The 27,754-nt window shown below is 35.4% G+C and overlaps 1 protein-coding gene across 1 annotated transcript; it reads left to right on the top strand.

Annotated features, from left to right (window-relative positions):
* Positions 1-26,958, top strand: LOC128210575 (hepatocyte growth factor receptor-like). The gene is made up of 22 exons (XM_052914927.1): positions 1-371; positions 757-871; positions 1,579-1,687; positions 4,261-4,324; positions 5,986-6,051; positions 6,260-6,476; positions 6,935-7,065; positions 7,465-7,634; positions 8,676-8,842; positions 9,975-10,117; positions 11,653-11,832; positions 17,244-17,340; positions 17,576-17,824; positions 18,700-18,849; positions 20,371-20,566; positions 20,859-21,083; positions 21,388-21,492; positions 23,278-23,462; positions 24,168-24,283; positions 24,668-24,824; positions 25,500-25,645; positions 26,135-26,958. Exons 1-22 carry the CDS (start codon positions 1-3, stop codon positions 26,292-26,294), a joined length of 3,519 nt encoding a protein of 1,172 aa, XP_052770887.1. The 3' UTR covers positions 26,295-26,958.
* Positions 26,959-27,754: the final 796 nt, after the last annotated feature.

Here is a 27,754-nt window from a genome sequence, read left to right as displayed (position 1 = left end):
ATGGAGTTTGTGTACACGATACAAGTTCTCTACGTGGTCCTGATAGCACTAGTGTTTTGGTCTGGGCTCGAGTCAAGTGCAGTTAGAGATGTTGCGCGAGACTCACACAAAGTGTTAGCCTCAAGTGAGTGCAGCGGCGTTTGCAACAGGACATGTCCCGGAAGGACTGCACTTCCTTCAGTCACCGATCTGCTCGATGAAAGTAATTGCTCGTCTGATCCAGAAAACTTGCCAGCTCTTGCTAATGGTGGAAATAAAGCAGTGAAATTTGTTGAAGGAGATTGTACTTATGTTGATACGCCTCATGTCACATGGAATCAAGGATATTTTACCGTCTCTCTTTGGGTTAAAGCTAGTTGTTCCGAGCCATGGTAAGAACGCACAGTTTACATTAAAACAACGGTCTGGCTCAAATTTCTCGAAATTGTTTAAGTCCCTTACAACAGGATTAAGCTAATATCACTATTTTTGTTTTTCTAAAATTTTTGTTTTTCTATAATATTTCATTTATCAAAATCAAGTTTAAATATGTATAATTCGGCTAATTGAAATCATCTATTAAACCTGTTAAGCTTAAGAAGTGTCGATAAATTGGGGCATAAACTCCTTATTTTAGTCCATGAAATGAAGTGTACTTAAATTCAAAATTCAATCGGTATGATATTTTTGGTCTATAAATGGTTATAAGGCTAGGTCTAGACACATTGATGTTACGAACATCATTTCTTTTCATCGATTTGTTCATTTATATTTCAGCCAAATTTTGTCGTTCGGAAACAGTACTCTATTGAGTTACAACGGCACCTCTTTGACTTTATCCGGCACCTCCATTACTGCAAATCTAACCACATGGAAGTGGATTTCTATAAGGGTATACATACTATTTTATTTCTAGGGTTGACATTTTAAAATAATGGACGGAATTCAATGTTATTTAAGGAATGCAGGCTTGATGTCATTATCTGGGATTCAACGCGATTGGACTGGTAAAAGTTTGTCCGAAAGACTTCACGCGTACTTTGGCAAGCCCAATTCGTTCATATCCCCGATAATGACATCAATACCGCAATCCATTACTTATATTTACACCAATAGTTCATTATTTCATTCAAGAATTGTTAAAAAAATACTTTATTTCATTTAAGAAAACCTTTTAGTAATCCTATCTTGACCATTCTCTAAATAGATCGACCCGACTGTAACCGGAAACATTTATCAAATGACGTCACAATAACGCTGGAAAGGATCAACCACGTGAAATCACTTTTAAACGTAAAATTGAAACACTTTAATGGCAAAAATACATTTTACATATCATAAATTAACACTTTCTAAAATCTTGATTTATATTTTACGGGATTTACTGACACAATACAAACAATAACAAGATCAACAATTTCCATGTATATTGTTATGCGATGAATTACGATCCGAACATATTGGAAGATGTTGTGTTCATCGGATGATAACCGCACTTGCCGAAAGGCAGTTCATTTAAGGAATTGAAGTTGAGGTGTAAATATTAATCGATAAAACAGATGAAAATATGAATAAAAATGCAGTATCTATTAATTCCAGTTCAATGGCGAGATAAATATATTTGTTTCAAACATACGTTCTGGATCACGCGTCAGCGGGAAATTCTCTACAGCCGAATCAGTTAACCTAAGAATTGGTCCAATGAGAAGTAAGTTGCTTGTATCATTATATCACATCCACAATTTGTTAAAGCAACCAACGTCAGCTAATGTGCATATCAAATACAACTTAGCGCATACGTTGTCAGAAGTAATGCACTAATGTGTGGCGAAAACCATTACACATCTTCAACGCTTTTTTCAAATATGTTCCGACTTCTTTCGACCGTATTGAGCGTATGCGTCCACGAAGTGTTCTTTTTAAATCATTATTATCTTTAAATAGTTTATTCAGTGCAACAATCATGTACTTATATAATGGATTGTTTGCTAGATTTTCGTTTCAGCATTTTGAGCTAAACAAATAATCGACAGCGTATCTATTTACCTGTGTGTGCGTTGGTTTAATTCTCTTAACCTGGTTTGTATGATTATACATCTAAAGCATTTTGTCTGTATAAACACAAAAATTTAAAATTCGAATTGATTTGCGCAAGCTTTGTCGGATAAGTGCCTCCTTTTTACTCTTTTTACACGCAGCGTGCCCAAAGGTCGGATTTTTCGATCCGGACCGGAAAAAGAACATAATTGAAATTCTTTCTTGCTTATCTAAAATTATCAATTTGTGGAAAACTTGACGTGGAAAACGCATTTTTATACATTTTATCAAAAAGCGCGTGCGAAGGTGTTTACTGACGTCATAAAACGCAGTAATTCGAAATCACTACTGACGTCAAAAAGTTCCTCTAAAAATCGTGTTTTTGCGATTATTTATTTTCATTTTTATAAAAAGTCTTGAATACTTATATATTTGATTGCGCTTAAATGAAATGTCATATTATGCTTTTCATAACTCATTAAATAAAAGAAATAAGAAGTGGCGCGTTGTTGTGCGTGACTTATCTTACATGGGGGTGTAAGACGGGTTTTCAAGCACTGGTCACATGACCGGAAACACACGTGCGGTATGTAAGGAGTCGTCGTCCCAAAGTTGATGCTGGCTTCTATAATGCTTGTAGTCATAAAGGGACTTTGTCACAGATTGGCACCAAAAAAAGTTTTTTCTGTAACGAATCTCAGGACAATTATCTAATAGAATGTGTTACGCTTTGATATCATAATTGTAAAAAAAGGTACCAAAATGTAAAAAAAAAATGTGTCGGAGACCGGGTTCGAACCCGCGTCGCCAAAATTTCTGTCCAGCGTCTTACTCACTGAGCTACTAAGGCTTATTCCAATCGGGTGACATAATTAAGCTATACACCTACCTCAGTAATATCACGTGATAACACCGACTAGCCAATCACGCATAAGGAATGAATTCTACCTGGTAGACATACCCAGTAATCTTTTTTAATGGAAAAAAAACGAAATAACTGCTAAACTTAAATAAATTATAAACTATGTGCTACTTCAGTTAGTAAGTTTCAATGCATTGTACACATCGATGCCATGTTTATGTCAGTTTTCGACAATTTTCTTTCTTTTTTCCGCTATTTTAACATACGTGAGACAGCCCCTTTAAATGTGCATTCATTGATAAACGTTTGGGCAAGTTAAAGTAAACAGCTTGTTAGTTTAATATTGACTGTTTCCCTTTGTCTAACATACGTGTTCGTGGTGTCTTTATTTCTGGCCGCTTAAAGCTTCACTCTTACAGATTTTTACAACTGTTTTATTTTTTGTCTTGGAAAGAGCAAATTTTTGCGTAAATATCTGCAACCCAATAATATAAAATTGCTGACAAAAAATCAGATCCTAAATTTTCATATTTCCGTTCGAAAATTGATGTTTTATGGCTTAAACCGTTACAAACGGTTAAAGAAAAATGCATCAAACATCAATTCTTGAACTTAAATATAAATATCTGCGATTTAACTTTTTGTTGGTTTCCATGGATTTCCGCAAAAATTGGCTCGTTCCAAGACAAAAAATAAAAAAAAAGTTGTCAAAACGTTCAATCTGTGAGAGTGCAGCTTTAATCGTTCATATTAATACTTAGATGGTAAATACATAAATTATCAAGCGTGTCTGGTCTGTGGCCTGTCTGTGTATCTCTCGTTTTGTGTACGTAAGACCGTAGCAGTGGGTTAAACATGGTCTTCATTAATGTGTTGGCTACTGGGCGTTTCGCTGTAGTTTCCATTATAGTATTTATATTGGATGGACGTTTCTAAACGAATACTGTTTGTGTCCAAGTGTTTTAAGTTAATTTCAAAGAATTGCGAACTGGATTTTGTTTATTAAAGCTGCACGCTCACAGATTTACCGTTTTGACAACTTTTATTTTTTGTCTTGGAATGAGCCAATTATATAAATATCAACAAACTAGTGGTATATGACTACTGACAAAAGATGAAATCGCAGATGTTTTATTTTTTAAACCGTTATTAACGGTTATAGAAAAACGCATAAAACATCAATTTTTGAACTTAAATATGAAAATCTGCGATCTGAATTTTGTCAGCAGTCTTATATCACTGGTTTCCATACATTTTCGAATAAATTGGCTCGTTCCAAGACAAAAGATAAAAAAAAAATTGTCAAAACGTTCAATCTGTGAGCGTGCAACTTTACATCATATTTCATTACATAATCAAAACAAAACAACCCTATTTTATAGATCTATCGGACGATACAATGGAGGTGGCAGACGCCCAATGGTTTGCTGATTCCCTAACAAACAGGTAAAATACGATTATGTAAAAACGCAAAGTAATTTTGGGCATCATTTAAGTCACACATGTCAATGATCGTTTTATTTATTATGGTATCTCTACCCGCGACTTCAAATGATATCATTTTTATGGAGTAATCTTGATATTAGAATTACCTATACAATCGAACCCCGTTGGTTCGAACTCTCTTTGCTCGAATTCCTTGTTGGCTCGAACTGATGTAAAGGACCAATTTCATTATACTGAAGGAAAGCATTACCGCTTGGCTCGAATTTTCCGAGGCTCAAGGTATATTCGCCGGTCCCTCAGAGTTCGAGCCAACGGGGTTCCAACGAGGTTCGACTGTACTTAAATCAGTGCCGTTTTAAACGCAAGTGAAATAAAATACACTTGTGAAATTCAAAGAAATGAACAGAATAAAATTACGATTATCATTGATCAATATAAACTTAAACTAGAAATCCGATTGTTCATTGTAAAATTAATCAATTAAAATAAAGGAGGATCGGAAACGAGGTTTTTACATCTCTGATTTGAAGTTGAAGATTTTATTTCCCCGCAGTTTAAAAGTTGAAGATTTTATTTCCCCACAACCGAAAAATTAAGACAGATCATTTTTGGGTAAACACATCGAGTATAATGCTAAAAATAGTAAAAAAACTATACACATTGTATTCGGACTTGATTGTTTTGGTGTAATACGGTTGTGCTTTGTTTGCCTGCCTCTTGTTGAGAATTACTAAACAAAAAATCATTTCGGGTCTTGCTGTAATGCTGACCAATTAGCTGACGATATAGAAATAGAGGGATACCGCTGACCATTTGCTGATCATATAAGTTAATAAGGAAATATTTACTAGTGAAATACAAGTAGTATGATCAGTTATTTATGTTTCATCGCGTACTATTAGTTTGTTAGATATTCATTTCAAAATGATATTTAATTAAAGTTGATATTTTTTATATTTAATAAGAGCGTTCAGTCGCAATCCACAAGCAAACTGGCATACTCTGTAACCTCCAAGGCCGATCATAATAGTCTAAACAAATGTTCTCAAGAACTTAGTTCATGATGGTCTTATATGGCGACGACCTACAATAAATGAAATAATAAAGTACACGGCGTTATGTTACCTTTTTAGGGATAAACACATTTTGTATTGAAAAATAACATATGTTAAGTAAAACATTGCATTACTCGAGATAGGCAGATGTCGACCTTTAAACTGGATTTATGACGTGGAACTTAGGAAATGTTAGATGTAACCGATGTAACCAGTTGTAACCAAGGCAACCGCGTAACCCGATATTTGAAATAGATAATAACACTTTTTGAAACTTTTCGATTTTTGGGGTTGAATTTTTTTTTCATTGTATATAATATGCTCTGTTAATTTGCCTTTAACCCATGTAACTATTACGTGAGAAGGGTTACAAAATTCGAAGCTCTCATTATATGGGCCGATTCCTGGCGCTAATTGCATTACTCTGTAACACTGTGCTTATCCTTTCTAAAAAGCTGCACTGATCCAGGAATTACCCAACAATAATTAAACAAAAACAATCTATATCACATGTCAAACATTTGAACCATTCGGATACTAGTCATCCCGTTGGTTCACTACGGCAGATTATCATTTTAAAGATACTTTTTTTATATATGTATTCAGAGAACTTCAGCAATTGAGCAGCGGCGCCTCAACTCTGGAAGTTTTGGAGTTCGAATCAAACTGCAGGTAAACTGTCTTGCGATTACTCGAATTACTTGCTTTATCGACTTGTTTGGTTTTCTGTTCCATTTTTAAGTGACCCTTGAGCAGTCTGATATTCAAATCACGACATAAACATTCAATAGTAATTGAAAAAAAAACGATGACGGTAAACCTATATCAAAACACTATCCACATTCAATCAAATAAAAGACTCTTAAACATTTTGAAACAGATGCCCTGGAGATTTCCCAGTTCTTGATTCCTCTACAAAGCCATATAAAGGCCTGAAATGTCTAAGCAACAATGGAAGCGCCTCACTGTCAAGGCTGAACAAGAACGGTGGTTACGCTGTTTTCCTGGTTGATGGTGACATGGATACTAGCTGGGTATCGGGGAATGTGACAAAGGCCATGTTAAAGCTAGAGCTGAAGACACTGTATACGTATCAGGTATATTAGACTTTACTTCTGGGAACGTATTCAAAAACCAACTTAGTACAAAAACAATCATCTTCCTATTGAAGGAAATTTTAAGTTGATTTGAAAGAAAACTAACAATGTTTGTACACCAAAAATATTAAAATAAGCTTGAAATCGTATTAAGTGAGTAGTGGAAAGTAGAGTTGAGAGTAGAGTCGATTTCAAAAACTAGGAATTTTTCACTGAGTTCACTACGATGCTTTATGCAAACAGCCCTTGGAACATGACATAATAAATCTTTGAGGATCACTACTATTTCTAAATAATGCTCACCATATTGTCCTTGGGATTTTCTGTGTTTGATGGCATACAAACTCACAAGGGTGCATTCCTTTTTGAATATTGCTAACGCTTTATGGAATATATGTTTGAATGTTATTACTGTAGACGAAAGTAAATCATTTTGATTGTGATTTTTTCTTTTGTAGATCGAAAATGTTACTTTCCTTGGAATGACACAAAATATAAAGACAATTCAGGTGGATCTCTACCGAGAAGGTTCAAAACGGTTTAGCAAGTCTTGCTCACCAGAAATGAGTTCAAACTGCAGTTATGAGGGGTAGGTGCGGTGTTATATATATATATAAGCTGTCGTATATGCTATGTTTTTCTATGTACAACATAAGTCGTACTTAAGTTATGTTTACCCTTTGAATAATAAAGAACAACTTTATGCACAAACTTTTTCAAATATCATTTCCACTAGTCATATATATGGCACTGAATCAGCATTGTTTTGTTTTATTTGCGTTTAATGTCATATCATTTGAATTCAAGTGGATGTTGTTTATGATTCCTTTTCAAATGAAAACAATTTAATGATGTTTAATATTTATTTTTTCACAATGAGTTATTCTTTAAAGATAGCAAACAATTTAATAGAGCACATTTTAATGTTAACTTGGTATTATAATACACAGTGAGATGTTGAAATCTTAACGCCCTTTTATGTTTTCAGCTCGTATGGGTTATCGTTCAAATTAGAAGATGATGCTGCAGGTATAACCCGGACAAAGAACGAGAATTTGCGTGCAGATAAACTAGTGATAACTTTGAGCGTAGATAGTCCCGTCGTTTTCCGCATTGCTGAACTAGACTTCTCCTGTCAATGCAAGCAGAACGTTCAGGGTATGAATTGCTCACACTGCATAGACACTTTCTACAACATAACCAATGCAACCTGTTGTGTGGCATGTGCATGTAACATCGACGGAGTTGATAATAGAGATATTTCTTGCGACTTTACAACTGGGCAGTGCAAATGCAAATCTTTTGTGCAAGGTGAATGTCTCATAATGTATTCTACTTCTACTACACACATTCTTGAGTTTTATCATTGCATGTTCTGGACTGTTTCGTTGTTATATTTTATCTTCATCACAGGGGCAGGGTACGTTGTTATGCCACATCCGTATGACCAGCTGTCCATGTAATCCGGTGGGAATTGAACTGAAGGAGTTGTTGAAGTGACACTCTTATTCAAAATCAATGCATACAAATGTATAATAAACATACATTTTGAGTGATAACCCTTTAACTACTTACTAAATAATGCATTTATGGAAGATGTTAATTACTGATAAAACATTGTAACCGTGTTTTAATAGTTGAAAACGCAAACATATTATTGTGCTAAAAGATTTACTGTGATCTACTTTCGTTTCGTAAGGTAGAAATACCGTGTTTTCTGCACCTTTCTTTCAAATTATACTCCGTATCCTTCACAAGAATTATTGTTTTCGATTTTGATTCATCCTTTTTTGATATATTAAAACAATTGTATTAATTTTGGTAAATCTTTTTTGGGAGTAAGAGTGCATCTTTACCAGAAATATTTCTTGCGACTTTACAACTGTGCAGTGTAACTGTTAAAATAACGTACAAGTTAGATGTCTGGTAATGCATTATATTTCTATCACATACGTTCTTGGTATGACTGCATATGCATTGGATTTCATTATATTTGCATGCTCTGAACCATTTCGTTATATTTCGTCTTCACCGATATGACACTTCCTGCATCAATAATTTATTATTTTTATTGATGATATGTTAATTGTTTTTAATTATCTAATTTTCTGTAAATGTAAACAAATCTGTACTTACTTAAGTAAATAGTGAAATAAGGATTAACTATTTTTTGACTTAGCAGTTACAAACTTTTTTCAGGTCGACACTGCGGTGAATGCAAGGACACATTTTATAATCTCACATCTGGTTGTGAAATCAGTTGTAATTGTGATCCATTTGGATCCGCAAATAAAAGTAAAGTGTGTGAAATGACTTCCGGTCAATGCCCGTATGCTGGGAAATATAAAAGTGGAAACAGAAAATGCGTAAGATTTAATTATTTTTAATCATCGGCATTTAAACACCTTAAGCTTAACCAAAGTCTGTGCAAGTGAAGTAATAACACATGTACTTTTTGTAATTCTAATGATCTAGATGATGAATTTCATTTTATATTAATATGTCCTTGTTATAATGACATCAAAAGGAAATACATTAAAAAATATTTTATGTCGGACCAAGCATGTACAAGTTTATAGAACTGCTTAAGTCAGACAACAAAAATACTGTATTTAAATTATCCAAATACATTTGTATATAAACGATTAACAATTAACTTCTCGTCATTAACTTGTCATAATTATCATCTCAAATGCCCATATCAACTAATATCGGTCATGCGTTAACAGTGATAAACGGTTTTTCACACCTTTTCAAATTGCCTTTTAACTGTCATTGCAATTTTTACAACTTGCGAAAATTTTAACACCTGGCAATTGTTTGTTTATATTGGAACACGCGTTCGGGAAAAAGTGTGAAATTATGACCTCGAGGGAGCCATAAGGTTTTGTGCACGATTTGTGTACTTGGGACCGAGGATATTGCTCGACTGCTCGACATAATTAGGTTTCGAGGCACCGTGGGTATATTTTATATGAAAATAGAAGGAAAAAAGTTCGGGACCAAGCTCCGACCTCGAGCGACCGCTTGTTCGAGGGAACGCAGTTTCACTGTATATAAATGTATTTATATTCTATGACTATGTACCTTGTTGGTATACGTCGAATAAAATTATGTTCTGTTTTGTTCTCTTCTGTGTTATTAACTAAAAGTGAAGTGACTTGACGCTAATTGTATACAACTGGACAATTTGTCCACATGTCATATTTTGCTTAGTTTCTCCTCAAAAAAAATGATTGGTCAACATTCATTATTGAATAAATATTGAACAATTAATAAACATTTCGGTTAACTTTGACCAAACCAAAAATATAACCGGTTTTATACAAATTGCTGCAGCGAGCTATTTTTATGACTCGTTTTAAATTAACTTACCATTTCGATTCGAGTTTTAGTACCGATATCACATGTCAATGAAATAGCATTCGAACATGTAAAGAAGAAGGAGCCCTTATATTATATTGTGAAACTACACTGATTTCAAACAACGCTTTACAGGAGCCCCAGGTGACAAGCGCGGAACCAATGTATGGACCAGAGGCTGGAGGTACCCTTGTGACGGTGCGTGGAGAACTATTGACTGCAGAACATGTAAAGACGAGAGTCGAGATAGGGTCGGTGGTACAGACGTTGGTGTCGAGGTATAATGCGTTATTTGGACGAAGTTTAAAGCTGCACTCTCACAGATTTACCGTTTTTACAACATTTTTTTTAAAATTTTTGTCTTGGGAAGAAAAAAAGTAAAAACAGTTGTAAAAACATTCAATCTGTGAGAGTGCAGCTTTAACTACTAGGTTTATGTAAAATCAGCTTGTATGCGTACACTATATAAGCTGACGCTCCATGCACGACAATTACACGGTGCATATCCATATCGGTACCCTCTTTGCGAAATCTACTGAAATGGTACCCTCTTTGCACATGCGCCGGTCATTCTCTGCTGAAAACAAATCGGCGATGGACAACAACCAGTAAATGTTCATTCAACTGATGAAAGGAGGTATGTCATGTGCAAAAGAAGTATACTACGGAACACTGAATGTTATAGCTATGTCTTTTTTTGTAATGTGCCCATTTTTCAATTACTGCAACTCCACAATAAGCTACACAATAGCGATATGTCTTGCCTCGCCCACCGCCTCTGCATGTTCTGCGGGCTTAAATGAACCACTGGTTTGATTATGTACACCCCATACATATTACATGTATTCATTTATATATCATATTCATACAAATGGCAATGAATAGTCTAAAATGTGTGTTAAATTCATAAAAACACTCTACTTTCGGTTTTGCAGCGGCACGGGATACCTCTTTGCTATTGATTTTTTATATCACAGGTACCCTCTCTCTCATTTTTAAAAGCACGGGTACCCTCGTAGCACTGTATCGAATTAAGTTATATGTTTTTAACAAAAAACTGCAAAGGCTTTTGAGATGTCATTATGCCGCCCTTAAAATATTCGATTGTATTCAGCATTTCGACCACATCATAGAACAATGTACTTATTATTTGTATTCTTAATTATGAATATTCGTAGTCACTTTCAGGTCGTCATATATTACAGATTACTTAACATAATGCACCATTCAGTTGTAACTACGGCCCCCCGGTTCGAGGGTATACCGGGGATAGCGGGGGAAATGGGCCGTGTTTTTATATTCCAGGAGGCCCCGCAGTGCCGAGTGACTGCGGTGGTTTTATTATCACGCCGAAAATAGCGGGGAATAGGCCTAACTGGGGTGTGGGGGCTTTTGTCAGGGATTTTACCAGCAGCTTGTCTCCGCATGGCGGGGATTTTACCAGCAGCTTGTCTCCGCATGGCGGGGATTTTACCAGCAGCTTGTCTGCGCATGGCGGGGATTTTACCAGGAGCTTGTCTCCGCATGGCGGGGATTTCACCAGCAGCTTGTCTCCGCATGGCAGGGATTTTACCAGCAGCTTGTCTCAGCATGGCGGGGATTTTACCAGCAGCTTGTCTCCGCATGGCGGGGATTTTACCAGCAGCTTGTCTCCGCATGGCGGGGATTTTACCGGGGGTTGGCTGGACCGAAAGTCAAAATCCCCGCTATTCCCCGGACCTGGGGGCCGTGGTTACAATTGACTAGTGCATAACGATCAGTATTCTGTAGACTGTAGCATTGTCAATACGCATACACATTTGTATTATTACAGTAATGTGAGCACGCTGATATTCCGAACGATTCCGAGCATTATAAAGGCTAAACCCGAGAACATGTTAGTGATCTGGACGTTAAGTGACGATTCTAAGACTGGTCATTGTAAAATCGCATTGAAGTTTGAATTCAAGGCAAATCCTATCTTAAACGCAACAAAGTCTTTTACTTATGCAAGGTAAACCAATTTCTTTGATGTTGTAAGTTCTTTAATATACCAATTTCTTTGATGTTGTTTTTTCTTTAATGAACCAATTTCTTTGATGTTGTAATTTCTTCGATGTTTTTTTTTTAATAAACCAATTTGTTTGAAGTTGTTTTTTCTTTAATAAACCATTTTCTTTGATGTTTTTTTTTTTTTTTTAGTATGAACATTATAACCTCGGTGAAAGTTTTCACTTAAACTCAGAAAAGCACTTTTATTGAATAAAAAGTCACAATTAAAATAACATTCGTTTTACAAAGTTAAATGTGTATTATGATACAATTTTGAATATTAAAGTGGCACTCTTATTCAAAATCAATGCATACACATGTATAACAAACATATATTTTACTTATTACAAAATAATGCATTCATGGAAAATATTAATTACCTATAACAAGATTGTAACCGTGTATTTAATAGCTGAAAACACAAAAATATTAAATGATTGGTGAATGCTAAAGTGTCACAGCTGTGTGAAGTTAGCTAAACATACGACATTGGACATTGGACATTCAAAATCGAATGTTGTGCTGGCACGACATTGGACATTGGACATTCAAAAGTGAAAGTCGTGTTAGCACGACATTGGACATTGGACATTCAAAATCGAATGTTGTGCTGGCACGACATTGGACATTCAAAAGTGAAAGTCGTGCTAGCACGATATTGAACATTGGACATTCAAAATCGAATGTTGTGCTGGCACGACATTGGACATTGGACATTCAAAAGTGAAAGTCGTGCTAGCACGACATTGGACATTGGACATTCAAAATCGAATGTTGTGCTGGCACGACATTGGACATAGGACATTCAAAAGTGAAAGTCGTGCTAGCACGACATTGGACATTCAAAATCGAATGTTGTGCTGGCACGACATTGGACATTGGACATTCAAAAGTGAAAGTCGTGCTAGCACGACATTGGACATTCAAAATCGAATGTTGTGCTGGCACGACATTGGACATTGGACATTCAAAAGTGAAAGTCGTGCTAGCACGACATTGGACATTCAAAATCGAATGCTGTGCTGGCACGACATTGGACATTGGACATTCAAAAGTGAAAGTCGTGCTAGCACGACATTGGACATTGGACATTCAAAATCGAATGTTGTGCTGGCACGACATTGGACATTGGACATTCAAAAGTGAAAGTCGTGCTAGCACGACATTGGACATTGGACATTCAAAATCGAATGTGGTGCTGGCACGACATTGGACATTGGACATTCAAAAGTGAAAGTCGTGCTAGCACGACATTGGACATTGGACATTCAAAATCGAATGTTGTGCTGGCACGACATTGGACATTGGACATTCAAAAGTGAAAGTCGTGCTAGCACGACATTGGACATTCAAAATCGAATGTTGTGCTGGCACGACATTGGACATTGGACATTCAAAAGTGAAAGTCGTTCTAGCACGACATTGGACATTGGACATTCAAAATCGAATGTTGTGCTGGCACGACATTGGACATTGGACATTCAAAAACGATTGTCGTGCCGGCACGACATTGGACATTGGACATTCATAACCGAATGTTGTGCTGGCACGACATTGGACATTGGACATTCAAAAGTGAAAGTCGTGCTAGCACGACATTGGACATTCAAAATCGAATGTTGTGCTGGCACGACATTGGACATTGGACATTCAAAAGTGAAAGTCGTGCTAGCACGACATTGGACATTGGACATTCAAAATCGAATGTTGTGCTGGCACGACATTGGACATTGGACATTCAAAAGTGAAAGTCGTGCTAGCACGACATTGGACATTGGACATTCAAAATCGAATGTTGTGCTGGCACGACATTCGACATTGGACATTCAAAAGTGAAAGTCGTGCTAGCACGACATTGGACATTCTATTTTCTATTTAACAAAGAAACTTGTATTTGAAAGTCCGCAACATTGTTATTGAGAGTTGTATTAAAACAATCCTTTCGATTGATATACATACATATTCCAATGTAAATGCAGACACATTCATTAATGTAATATAATTATTCTAAAGCTCTGTAGATAAACACATACTGAAGTGCACATTTGTTGGGTTTATATAATTATTTGCGCTTTGTTTCCTTTCAACCCTTTCAACCATTGTCAGTTCTGCCCAAGATGCCATTTCCAATGGCTCTGGTGTCACATTTTACATGTGTAAATTGTATATTCTGTAAAACCTATAAGAACTTATGTCGTATGTGATGAAGACGTCATTTTGAATTCTTTAATGTCGATGCGATTGATTATAAAACGCTTTGTGTAATTCTGTCGACTTATAAATATCAAAAAGCTTTATCGAACACAATTATTTCATATAAACTTTACCAAATGAAGACGACGTAGCATGTTCGACTAACCGAGTCGATACAAAAACAAGTCGACAGGCAGGAATAGGTTACTTTATCGACTCATTGACAATATTTTTTGTGTTTACGTAAAACCAGATAAAAAAGATGTACGGACGATTACATTTATACTTTAGAAATCATCAATGCATGTCTATATTTTCCATATGTCATTATATACTGTGGATATAATTATCTTCACTTCCTTTATAAATGGTACTAGATGTGTAGCAGTGGTGTGTAAACAATTAAGCTTATTAAAAATATGCCATTTTGAAAGCATTATCACTGTTTGTCTACATATAATCCACGACCATTCATAAGTATATTCATTTGAATCTTTCTCTGCATATGTGACATCATATATATCTGAATCATGCTTAAGTTTCAAATATTGCGATGGAATCGTCATGACAATGCTCTCTTGGTGTTAATAAATTTTATAATGGTTCATTGCTTTGTGATTTCTGACCCTTTTCAAATAATTTCAAGACAATATCTCAAACAAACAAAAATTCCGAATATTGCATGCCATCAAAAGTAATTTAAAGTCGGTAAAAAAACAACAACATTCATTCATAAAACATGTCATACATTGATTTGAATGTGCTAACTGCTAGCACGACTTTCACTTTTGAATGTCCAATTACCAATGTCGTGCTGGCACAACATTCGATTTTGAATGTCCAATGTCCAATGTCGTGCTGGCACAACATTCACTTTTGAATGTCCAATGTCCAATGTCGTGCTGGCACAACATTCACTTTTGAATGTCCAATGTCCAATGTCGTGCCAGCACAACATTCGATTATGAATGTCCAATGTCCAATGTCGTGCCGGCACGACAATCGTTTTTGAATGTCCAATGTCCAATGTCGTGCTAGCACGACTTTCACTTTTGAATGTCCAATGTCCAATGTCGTGCCGGCACGACAATCGTTTTTTAATGTACAATGTCCAATGTCGTGCCAGCACAACATTCGCTTTTGAATGTCCAATGTCCAATGTCGTGCTAGAAAGACTTTCACTTTTGAATGTCCAATGTCCAATGTCGTGCCAGCACATCATTCGATTTTGAATGTCCAATGTCGTGCTAGCACGACTTTCACTTTTGAATGTCCAATGTCCAATGTCGTGCCAGCACAACATCCGATTTTGAATGTCCAATGTCCAATGTCGTGCTAGCACGACTTTCACTTTTGAATGTCCAATGTCCAATGTCGTGCCAGCACAACATTCGATTTTGAATGTCCAATGTCCAATGTCGTGCTAGCACGACTTTCACTTTTGAATGTCCAATGTCCAATGTCGTGCCAGCACAACATTCACTTTTGAATGTCCAATGTCTAATGTCGTGCCAGCACAACATTCGATTTTGACTGTCCAATTTCCAATGTCGTGCTAGCACGACTTTCACTTTTGAATGTCCAATGTCCAATGTCGTGCCAGCACAACATTCGATTTTGAATGTCCAATGTCGTGCTAGCACGACTTTCACTTTTGAATGTCCAATGTCCAATGTCGTGCCAGCACAACATTCGATTTTGAATGTCCAATGTCCAATGTCGTGCTAGCACGACTTTCACTTTTGAATGTCCAATGTCCAATGTCGTGCCAGCACAACATTCGATTTTGAATGTCCAATGTCCAATGTCGTGCTAGCACAACTTTCACTTTTGAATGTCCAATGTCGTGCCAGCACAGCATTCGATTTTGAATGTCCAATGTCGTGCTAGCACGACTTTCACTTTTGAATGTCCAATGTCCAATGTCGTGCCAGCACAACATTCGATTATGAATGTCCAATGTCCAATGTCGTGCCAGCACAACATTCGATTTTGAATGTCCAATGTCGTGCTAGCACAACATTCGGTTATGAATGTCCAATGTCCAATGTCGTGCCGGCACGACAATCGTTTTTGAATGTCCAATGTCCAATGTCGTGCCAGCACAACATCGATTTTGAATGTCCAATGTCCAATGTCGTGCTAGCACGACTTTCACTTTTGAATGTCCAATGTCCAATGTCGTGCCAGCACAACATTCGATTTTGAATGTCCAATGTCGTGCTAGCACGACTTTCACTTTTGAATGTCCAATGTCCAATGTCGTGCCAGCACAACATCGATTTTGAATGTCCAATGTCCAATGTCGTGCTAGCACGACTTTCACTTTTGAATGTCCAATGTCCAATGTCGTGCCAGCACAACATTCGATTTTGAATGTCCAATGTCCAATGTCGTGCTAGCACGACTTTCACTTTTGAATGTCCAATGTCGTGCCAGCACAACATTCGATTTTGAATGTCCAATGTCCAATGTCGTGCTAGCACGACTTTCACTTTTGAATGTCCAATGTCCAATGTCGTGCCAGCACAACATTCGATTTTGAATGTCCAATGTCCAATGTCGTGCCAGCACAACATTCGATTTTGAATGTCCAATGTCCAATGTCGTGCTAGCACGACTTTCACTTTTGAATGTGCAATGTCCAATGTCGTGCCAGCACAACATTCGATTTTGAATGTCCAATGTCCAATGTCGTATGTTTATCTAACTTCACACAGCTAAGAGTCACTGTGATTTACTATCGTCTCATAAGGTAAAATTACCGTGTGTTTATGCACATTTCTTTCAAATTAAACTCGGTACCCTCCATAAGAACCATTGTTTCCGACATTTATTCGAACTTTTTGGTATATTAAAACAATTGTATTAATTGTGGTAAATCTTATTTGGGAGTAAGAGTGCACCTTTAATAAAATTCAGCAAATGTCTTCATCAAAATTAAACTAGAAAGAGTGATATAAAGTTTTTTCTTTTGATTCTGAATTCAGATTTGAGACTGTTCGTAATCACGGCCCCAGCTCATAAGTAATATATATTACTACGTCATATTTACGCTAGTATAGTCACAATAGCTCATTGATGTTTATTGTTACTTCTATACTGTAATGACGATAAAACAAACAATTTCCTTTTCAATATATATATATACTGATCATTATCTTATATCGAACATTAAAGTGGTGGCTGTAAGTTACGTATACCTGGTACAAATATAGACAGTGTCGCCCATCCACGTTTTTTCGTGAAGACTGCATCTGGGGAGACCACTGAAGGGGTACGTATATGTAGCAAGCAAAATGCTCGTTCTCCTTGAAATATTTGCATTTATGTTAAAGGCTTATAGATAAAAAAATATGCAATTATCAATGATCAGAAACTTTTAATTGGAGACATTCGTTATTAATCACATGTTTTTGTAAATGCAATAACATAACGAACTTTCAACATTCTAGCGTTCGTTGCAGATATGTTTTATAATACAATAAAATACAAGATTATTTTCTGTTTAGAAATGTTGCTCGGATGCAATGCTTACCGATTGTTCGGCTGATAGTTTGAGCTGCAAGACCCCCGATTTGAACGCCTATTTGACAGCAAAAGAGAAAAGTGAGGGCGTATTTCTAGAATATGGCGTTGCAATGGATGTTCCACAGGGTTTTGTTGCCGATTTGAAGGTCGTAGATGATCCGTCCCTTCATATTTTAAGCGAAAAGGACATTTACAAAAGTGTGTTTAGTGGCGGCAAATACAAAATTGTTGTAAGTACAACTTGTATATATTCCAGGTACTGTATTGAAGTCACCGCTTTTTTTGGAGTAATAATTTATTGAAAAGAATCGGATAATCCCAATAAAGATATCTAAAGTTGTTCGCGACGTCTTGTGGTTCTTTAACAGCGAATCGTATATAACATTTGATAACAACCTTTTAATATTACTTTAAACCAAAGCATATATAACTAAACGAGAAAACCCCATAAATCTTTGATGAATAATTTAAAATAAAAAATAACCCTTAAAAGTGTATACTTTAAATCTTTCTTGTGTTTGCATATGTCTTATATACATCGCTTAAGCCGGGACTAGGGGACGATGGTATTGTTGCACATAAACAGTCCCAGTCAACCCAATACTTTTGTATACCAAAACTATGAATTTGTGATACTTTGGAGGTATTTTTTGCTTCCGAAATATCTTCACCCTACAATGATTTTATCGTTGAAGGACATTCGGAGCTCCTCGGCCATTTTTATCGAAAACAACCTCGGATGTATTTGGACGGTTTACATACTCAAAAAGTGGTACGTTATAGTCCGTTGCAAGTAGATCGCGTAGTAATTTTATGTAGCAGTTAAACTTTATGACTAAACTCTTGGGAATCTTAATTATGTTTGCAATAATACACTTTACTGGCAATCAATTAAAACTTAGATCAATAAATACAACTCTAAAACACTACACTTAATTAATGATATAATTCAAAAATTGACGGAACTACTTCAACTGATGTACCGGCATATATCCGCGGTTGTTTTCGATAAAAATGGCCGAGGAGTTCCGAATGCCTTGAAGGATTCAAATGGTTTGACTGGCGATTTCATTTGTCCATATATTATATATTTTGGTTACACTAGGGCTCCAATCTGAATACTGCTTGTCGTGATGAGGGTGACGTCGAGGTGTTACTTGGAAATAAATCTTGCACGTTAGTGGAACGGACGGATAACTACCTAGCTTGTAGTTTGGAGATGTTCCATTGGATTTATAGAGAAGTCAATGTAACGGTAAGGGAGTTTTGACGTGTATTTTGTCCACGCTATACTTTTTTATAATCTCGTGCTAGCCGTAGTGGAAAATATAAAACTTTTCATTGGTGTTTGTTAATGAACACTTTCAATTAAACCAAACTTATATATCATTGTCTGTATTTAGTTGTATAAAGAAAATAAGATTTACAACTCATCTTTAAACATTGCCGTGTGTTATTACATTACTGCGAACCAGATTATGCAAACATCCGTACACAAGAATATTGCATCTATAAACAACTATAGCCACATAAATCCAAATCAACACAAGGAAATGTCCAGCATCCTGTAATCCAGTGAAAATACCCCGTCTACTTCCTTGCAGTTCGCCAGCAATGCTTAAGTTCACACACTGTCACAGTCGCTGATTCCACATCAAGTCCCACTTTTTCTGGTGGATTTTACAAAATTTATGGTGCTTCCATTCACGGTTCATCCATCAAAATGACAAAACTCCATGCTGTAATCGACCAGCTACAAAGCGAATCCGCACTATTGAAAGCAACTGTGACGCTGAGCTATGATCTTTTTAAACATATATACACTCGCGTGATTACTATTGACGTCACCCAGTTTTGACATTGCTCTTATTATTGATTTGCTTGATTTAAATGGATTGAAATATGTATTTTTGTTGTTTTTAAGTGAAACCTTTGAAAATCGGTTCATAATTGAGACATGATTTGTGTTGTTTATTGTTAATAAAATGTTTTTATGTCGGGCTATTTTCTTTCCTGCGGATGAAGCATCCTAATAACACACAATGCAATTCTTCGCACTATGACAAGAGAAGTGCATTAAATAAACTTTGACCTAGATTTCGACCGTAAATAAGAAGAGCCTCGTTTTTTATCGTTTTAAAATGAACTCTTTTAATAAATTCGATACAAAATAAACACTCACTTAAGATCCTCTATTTAACAATATATATAACCAAGAAACAAGGAATTGGTGATTTTGAAGTCTTGAGTATTTGATCTATAAACATGCTTATATTGTCGACAGACTTACTGAAAAATGAAAATGCTTTTTGGGATAAAAGTTGATAAAACTTCTGAGTGTTCCTCAAATCTATATAAAGATTGACATTTTGAAGCATTTAACTGTTGGCCTTCACCACCCGCTTTTGCACTGTGGCATGGACGAATTTAAAGATGCACTCTTAAAGAGGGTACCGAGTTTTATTTGAAAGAAATGAGCATAAAACACGGTATTTCAACCTTATGAGACTATAGTAGACCACAGTAAATCTTTTAGCATTCACTAATCATTTAATATTTTTTGCGCTTTTTGCTATCAGATACACGGTAACAATCTTGTTATCAGTAATTAAAACTTTCCATAAATGCATTATTTAGTAAGTAGCTAAAGATTAAACAGTCAAAATTGATGTTTGTTATACAAGTGGGTGTATTGATTTTGAATAAGACTGTCACTTTAACTCTACAAAGGGAATCCAATTGTTGAATGCATATTGTATTTGATTTTGTTTTCCAGGTGCGTATTGGAAACAAGGTCTACCATTATGGCAGGCTTGAATTCTTACCCTTCTGGCAAACCACTGAATTTTATGGCATTGCTGCGGGTGCTGGTGTTTTTGTTATCATTGTAATCGTTATTGTGATAGTTTACTGCTGCCGACGACGAGGACCACGACGGGGCTTTAACAAACAAGCTTATATTCCAGAATCATGTGAGTTAAACTTCTCAAAACCATTGAAAACCAAACCTATGTTGATATGTTATGGTTTAAACGTTTCGATTCTTTCGCATTTTTCTTTTGTCCATTACTGTTAAGCAAAGCATGACGTACGTAGATTTTGTGGTTTTGTGTCTGTAGTTTATGTCATACATGTGTGTACCAAAGGCCATACTTTTTCATGTGGTGTATTCAAGACATGTTTGTGTTTTAACAAAGGAAATTCGAATATAAAAGTAAATATTATGTTTTTACTATTTATTATTACAATGTACAATTTTTCCAGTGAACGTCAATGCAGAACAGTTTGGTGGAAATATCTACACTCCAGGCCAAAAACTGCCTATGCAAGAGATATCCAATCCTACGCCTGGACAATCCTCTCCGAGCACCACTGTTTCAGCGAGTGATGAGTTTTTCAGCCGCATGAGTGAAGATGATCGAACGGATATCGAAGCCTCACTAGTCCTTAGCGAAAACGTAGAGATCGGGAAGACGTGTACTCGTAAAGGTATACTAAGTATTTAATGACGTATATTCGCAAAGAAATATTTTCCAGTGAAAACGCTTATATAAAACGCCAGTATCATTTCCTGTTTTTGCCTGACTTGTATAACCGATATTGTCCCCTTCTTTTCACAGTGGAAATAGATTCAAGCCCTACAAGGGGCTCCTTAAACTTTTAATGATTTCTACTTAAAAGTTTAAAGCATGAATCATTGCATTAATAGTCTAACTATCTTGCGTATACTATACTATAAAACTTTTAAATGACCATGACGAGCTTATTGATATTTCCAACGCATTTCATGCAGGTAAACGGTACTGCCGGGTGGTCCTTGGTCAGTTTTCATCTTCAGTGTCCATAAGCAACTCCGGGTCCAACCTCACAATGAAGATGCTGAGAGACAGAATTCCAGGTTATCATCATCATGCTCTTTTGAAGTGACACTCTTATTCAAAATCAATACATACACATGCATAACAAACATAAATTTTAAGTGATAAACCTTTAGCTACCGACTAAATAATACATTTATGGAAAATATTAATTACCGATAAAAAGATTGTACCCGAGTATTTGATATCTGAAAACGGAAATATATTAAATGATTAGTGAGTGCTAAAAGATTAACTGTGATCAACTATCGTCTCATAAGGTTGGTATATCGTGTCTTATGCACATTTCTTTTTAATTAAACACGGTTTTCTTCATAATATAAGAACCAATGTTTTCGACATTTATCCATCCTTTTTGGTATATTAAAACAATTGTATTAATTGTGGTAAATCTTATTTAGTCATTTCCTAACTTGAATCATTTTCCTAATATTATTATCTCTTTAGTCATGCGAAATAAAAAATTAAGAAATTTCCAAATGCATTATTTCTATTGACCTTATTGAATAAAATATACTTAAATGTTAAACACTTACATTTCTTTTCTATTGACTATGAAAAATTTAAGAAATTGACTTCAGTTAGGAAATGACTTACGAAGTTTTATGAATACCGCCCTAGATTATTTTTTATCATTTGAAAGGGCATTATAAGTAGAAAAGGAATTTGTAAAATCATATCGAAGCAAATCTTTTCCATAAATCCTTAGGAGAATGCACACCATGTTCAATTCAATTCAATTCAATTCAATTCAATTTCACGTCCGATTTTAGTTGAACTAAAGAATAAAAAATCAAACTGCAATAATTTTATTAATGCTATTTTGTCGGGCATTTATTTTACTTACATATAATGCTATCACTACTATCACTATCCCGTTCCCTTTCAAATGATACCAGTATTATATAGGGTAACCATGCATCAATATGCTACCTTATTACCCATGAAGCAATGCATTGTCAAGCTAAATTGTACATCTGATATTTTAAAGCTGCACTCTATATACCATTTTTACAACTATTTTTTGTCTTGGAAAGAGTAAATTTTTGCGTAAATATCTGCAAAACAATGATATAAGATTGCTGACAAAAATTCAGATCGTAGATTTTCATATTTGCGTTCGAAAATGTGTTATGGCTTAAATCGTTACTACCGGTTTAAGAAAAATGCATAAAACATCAATTTTTGAACTTAAATATAAAAATCTGCCATCTTATTTTTTGTCCGCAGTCTTATATAACTGGTTTCCATGGATATTTCCAAAAATTGGCTTGTTCGAAGACAAAAAATAAAAAAAAATTGTCAAAACGTCCAATCTGTGAGAGTACATCTTTAAAAGGCCGATAATGTCAATAAAAATAAGAATAAAGAATATAAAAAAAAACATGTAGCATTTTTGAGAATGTTGCGAAATTAAATCAAACTCATTGTAGTTTTGTCGAACCCCGTTGGCTCGAACTCGCTTGGCTCGAATTTCTCGATGGCTCGAAGTGAATGTTAAGGACAGATTCCAGTATGCTAAACGTAAGCATTCCATCTTGGCTGGAATTTTGCGAGGCTCGATGTATTTTCGCCGGTCCTTGGAGTTCGAGCCAACGGGGTTCGACTGAATAAACATACATACAAAGTATTGACGACCAATTCGGAAGTTGTATTTTAACCAATTTTTCTGCGTGTATTCTTAATTCAGGGTGTAAATTTTCAATGGCAACTATATTTGCCACTGGTAAACCTAAGTTAAATGATAATCTTGAATTGACAAAAAACAAATTTGTTGTCTAAACGATGAAATTTTTATTTTACAGAAGGACAGAATATTCCGGATTGGCTGATACGAGAACTGAAGGAATGCATACGATTCCGAGACAGTATCAACGAGAATATTCTGAAGATGATTGGCATTGCAGTTGATGCCAAGTCAGTGTACATCCTATACCATGAGATGGAAAATAGAACTATGAAAGAGTATTACATCAAAGAATCATTGGCGGTACATGTAATTACACTGTAAACCAAATTTTTAATTGTATATACCAAGTTTATACATTTAATAGCATAATTCTATTTAGTTATTTAATATTTTTTTGCGCAAAATGTTAATCTGTTGTTGCAATTTTAAATGGATTCGTCCATTTCCAACAACAAACATCTCATGATTTTCCACCATTAAACAATGAAATATAACAGTTTAAAGGCCGAGTTTAAGGAATGTTTGGCATGATAATCCCCTGCTGTGCATCTCCTTATAATTGCAATGGTGTCACAGTATGGGCCAACTTCCTGTGTATTCGTTTATTGGCTCAGGGACATTTAGGGTCCATTCTTATAATAAAACATCGAGAACTGCACAGCAGGATACCCAGATCGGACATCTGATAAGTCAATTAGGCAATAAGATTAAGATCAATTAACAGAGGTTGTGTTTTTTTTTTTTTTTTTTTTTTTTTTTGGGGGGGGGGGTCACTTATAGAAGGCTTCAACTAGGCCTTTAAGAAGGCATGTAATCATTAAATTATGTTCTTATTCTAACAAAAAAAGTTAACGAAAATAATATTAATTAAATGAAGATGTGCGATTTGTTTGTTACGTATTCTATAAGCATTTATGTATAATCAAGTATTGGAAGAACATGAAGAAAAAGCAACTGATGGTGAATTAGAATTAGTATTTATTTAATTTAAATCCGTTTACACAGAACAGAGATGTGCCAGCGGATATTTCGATGAACTTTTGCGTCCAAATCGCCGAAGGAATGAATTTCCTCAGTACGAAAGACCTGACACACAAGGATCTTGCATGCAGGAATTGCTGGTAAACTAAACTCAAATACGTCAAACTGTGTAATCAATGGCATAAGTTTACAAATGGAATAAAAGAATGGCACTGGTTTTATAAACAAACATTTTGGATACATTTGACCAAACCAATAAATTGCAGAACACTCTGTGCATATTCCTTTTTCTTCCAGACACCCTATTTCACAACACTCTTGGCTGTTTACATTATTTGTAATAAATAGGTGTATTAAAACTTCAGTTTAATACCCGTTATCAAATGTTTCGAATAGATTAAGTATAATTCTACATAAAACAACATGAAAGAGATTGGAAATGCACAACCATTAACCTGGAGAACATTTATTTTACTGTGTTAGATGCATATATGCATGGACTGTTTGAAACTGATATATCTCAGGGTGACTGGTGACATGGTCGTCAAGATCGCTGACAGCTCCTTCAGCGCGGACTTGTTCCCTGAGGAGTATATGGCACAGGGAGACACGTATATTCCCGTTCGATGGATGGCGCCGCACTCGCTGTTACAGGCATTCTTCTCTTCCCAGACTGACGTGGTACGGCAATTACGTACTCGTTCTTTGATTTGTGAGCCAATGAATACGGCGTAAACATTATTTGATGATTGAGAATAATACATTCAACTTCGTTATGAGCGCATTTCACATTGAGAGCAACTTTCTTACATTACCAGTACATTAATTCACATGAACATGATATAAGATTTTCACCTTGAACTGTTTTAAACATTTTAGTGGTCATCTGATGGTTGAGAATATTATATTCCACTAGGCTATAAGCGCATTTATATAGAGAATAACTTATCTTTAAGCTGCACTCTCACAGATTGAACATTTGGCAACTTTTTTATTTTTTTGTCACAAAAGGCTTGAAACGAGCAAATTTTTGCGTAAATATCTGCAAACCAGTGATAAAAGACTGCTGACAAATGATCAGATCGCAGCTTTACATATTTCCGTCCCAAAATTGATGTTTTGTGCATTTTTCTTAAACCGTTAGCCAATTAAAATATGAAGATCTGCGATCTAATCTTTTTCAGCAGTCTTTCATCACTGGTAAGCAGATATTTACCTAAAAATTCTAATTCCAAGACAAAAAATAAAAAAGTAGGGAAAATGGTAAATATGTGAGAGTGCAGCTTTAAATCACCAATACATCACTGTACATATAAGTGATTTTCACCCTTGAACTCTGTTATAAATACATTTAAGTGGTCATACGGAGTGCTGGTGTGGGAGATTTTCACTGACTGTGGTTACCTCCCCTTCTACGATATAAAAGATAATGCAGAAGTATTGGAATGCGTGTGTCATCACAACTTAAAACTCGTGCGTCCACCGAAATGCCCGGATTTCATGTATGTAACTTTAGTAACAAAGGACGTAATATTCACTGTTTCGTTTATAGAATTTCAGGTAAAAGAGGAATTATCACAAAACTACTAATTCATGTCTCCACCGGAATACCCGATTTTCATTTTTGTAGCAAATGTTTCTGAAGAATTAAAATCCGATGTGCTGTTGTATCTTAATTCTTGTAAAAACGGACTTAATATGATTGTCATTATAGTAGAATCATAAAATTACGCACCAATAACTGCTAAAGCTAATATGTATTGAATGTTCACATGCGAATGTATTTGTGTATATTTTATAGCATTTGTATAAAACTTTGGTCATGATTTTAATGCCCAATTCTTTATAATTTTAAGGAAGAGATTACTGGGCTTGCCTCCGTCGTTTCCATTGTTAACAATGAACACACACTTAATACATTGTTTAAGTAAGCGATCATTCACATTCATGAGCTAATCAAGCCATCAATGAATCCTTGTATGTTTTTGTAGATCGGATGTGATGGAAAGGTGCTTTGAGACAAACGAAGACGACAGACCATCATTTAGCACAATAATTAACGCTCTAACGCCCGGCGGAGGTAACATACCAGATCTTGAAGGCTACGCAAATCAGAGCAAATGGATGACTGAGCGGCAACCGAACATTTAGCGCAATCGTCAACGTTTTAAAGCTGCACTCTCACAGATTAACCATTTGAACAACTTTTGTTTTGTCTTGGAAAAGCATTTTTTTGCGTAACGTTCGAAAATTAAAATCTGTGAGAGTGCAGCTTTAAGGCCGGTGGATTTAACGTGCCAGAAATATAACAACGCACAAAGGGGCTATGTGGACAAAGAGGCTTTGGATAAAGAAGACGGGTTTGAAGACAATCGTAATCAGAGCCAGTGGGTGACTTAGCATCAGACATACACGTAAATAGACGATATGGACGAGTTTTTTTATGGAGTTTTTAAATATTGTGAGTGTATATATATATACTTAAATATTACTTTCTTTTACTAACAAAGAAGTATCTGCCATTTCTGTTGAAGGGGTGGCAAAAACATTCGTGTCTGGATGAAGTGAGGTTAATAAAGATAATCATTTTCATACTTCTCGATACTTGAATTATATATATATGCAAATGCTTCTCGTGAAGTAACTCTACCTGAAACAAAATAAGTACGCTTTTAAAAGTACGCAAAGCCATGATTGCTTAAATCTATAAGTATTTATTAAATATAACTTTTCACTTCGACACATGCTTTCAGTCTGTTTTGTTACTAGACTGAATATTTACACAAAGTTTTCATGCAAAATGATTCTCTAAAGTAGGATACCTTAACAATTTTAAACTAATCTTACCTGATTCAGATAAAACTATTACAAAAGTAAATTTTAAAATTTTAGTGAATTTCCTTAGGCTTCCTATAGTTTCGTTTTGTATAGGTTGTCCGACATAGGGGGTTACAGATATTTGCAAACATAGCTGACATCATAGAACAACTATTGTATATATGGATATGTATATCCTTTATTTCCACTTTTCTTTGATTGAACATATAACGTTATTTTGATTTACTGAACTTATGAAGTTGATGTATTTGCGTATTTGCGTATTTGATATTTATTTTTATTTTTTGGTTGTTAAGTTTTGTAATTTGTATGCATGGAATCACCTGAAAACGCTATATTGTACATTTATTTGTCCACATGGGCTATGGCCTTCTGTATGTTCTGTAATAAAATCTTGCATCTTGAATCTTGAATCTATAATGAGGTATGAGTCGCGAAATTAAATGGTGTGAGTCGAAAAATATTGAAATGTGAGTCGTATAATAATGAGGTGTGAGTCGCAAAATGATGAGGTGTGAGTCGCAAAAAGATGAGGTGTGAGTCGCAAAATTATGAGGTGTGAGTCGAAATATAATAAGGTGTGAGTCATTCAATTTGTATTCATATTTACCATTTTAATACTCAGCATTGAGTGTTTCTTTGATAGCCAGAATCCATACAATCATGTAACCGCATGCATTTTTTCTTTTATACTTCGGATTTGTTCAGTTTTTATCGTACATGTATAGTTGTATATTTAGTTGTGTTCTTGCAATAATGTGTTAACGAAAACT

Source organism: Mya arenaria, chromosome 12 (assembly GCF_026914265.1).
Source record: "Mya arenaria isolate MELC-2E11 chromosome 12, ASM2691426v1".
In the NCBI taxonomy this organism is placed as follows: Eukaryota; Metazoa; Mollusca; class Bivalvia; order Myida; family Myidae; genus Mya; species Mya arenaria.
Note: the sequence above shows the minus strand (reverse complement) of the source record. Positions and strands in the feature narration are given on the sequence as shown.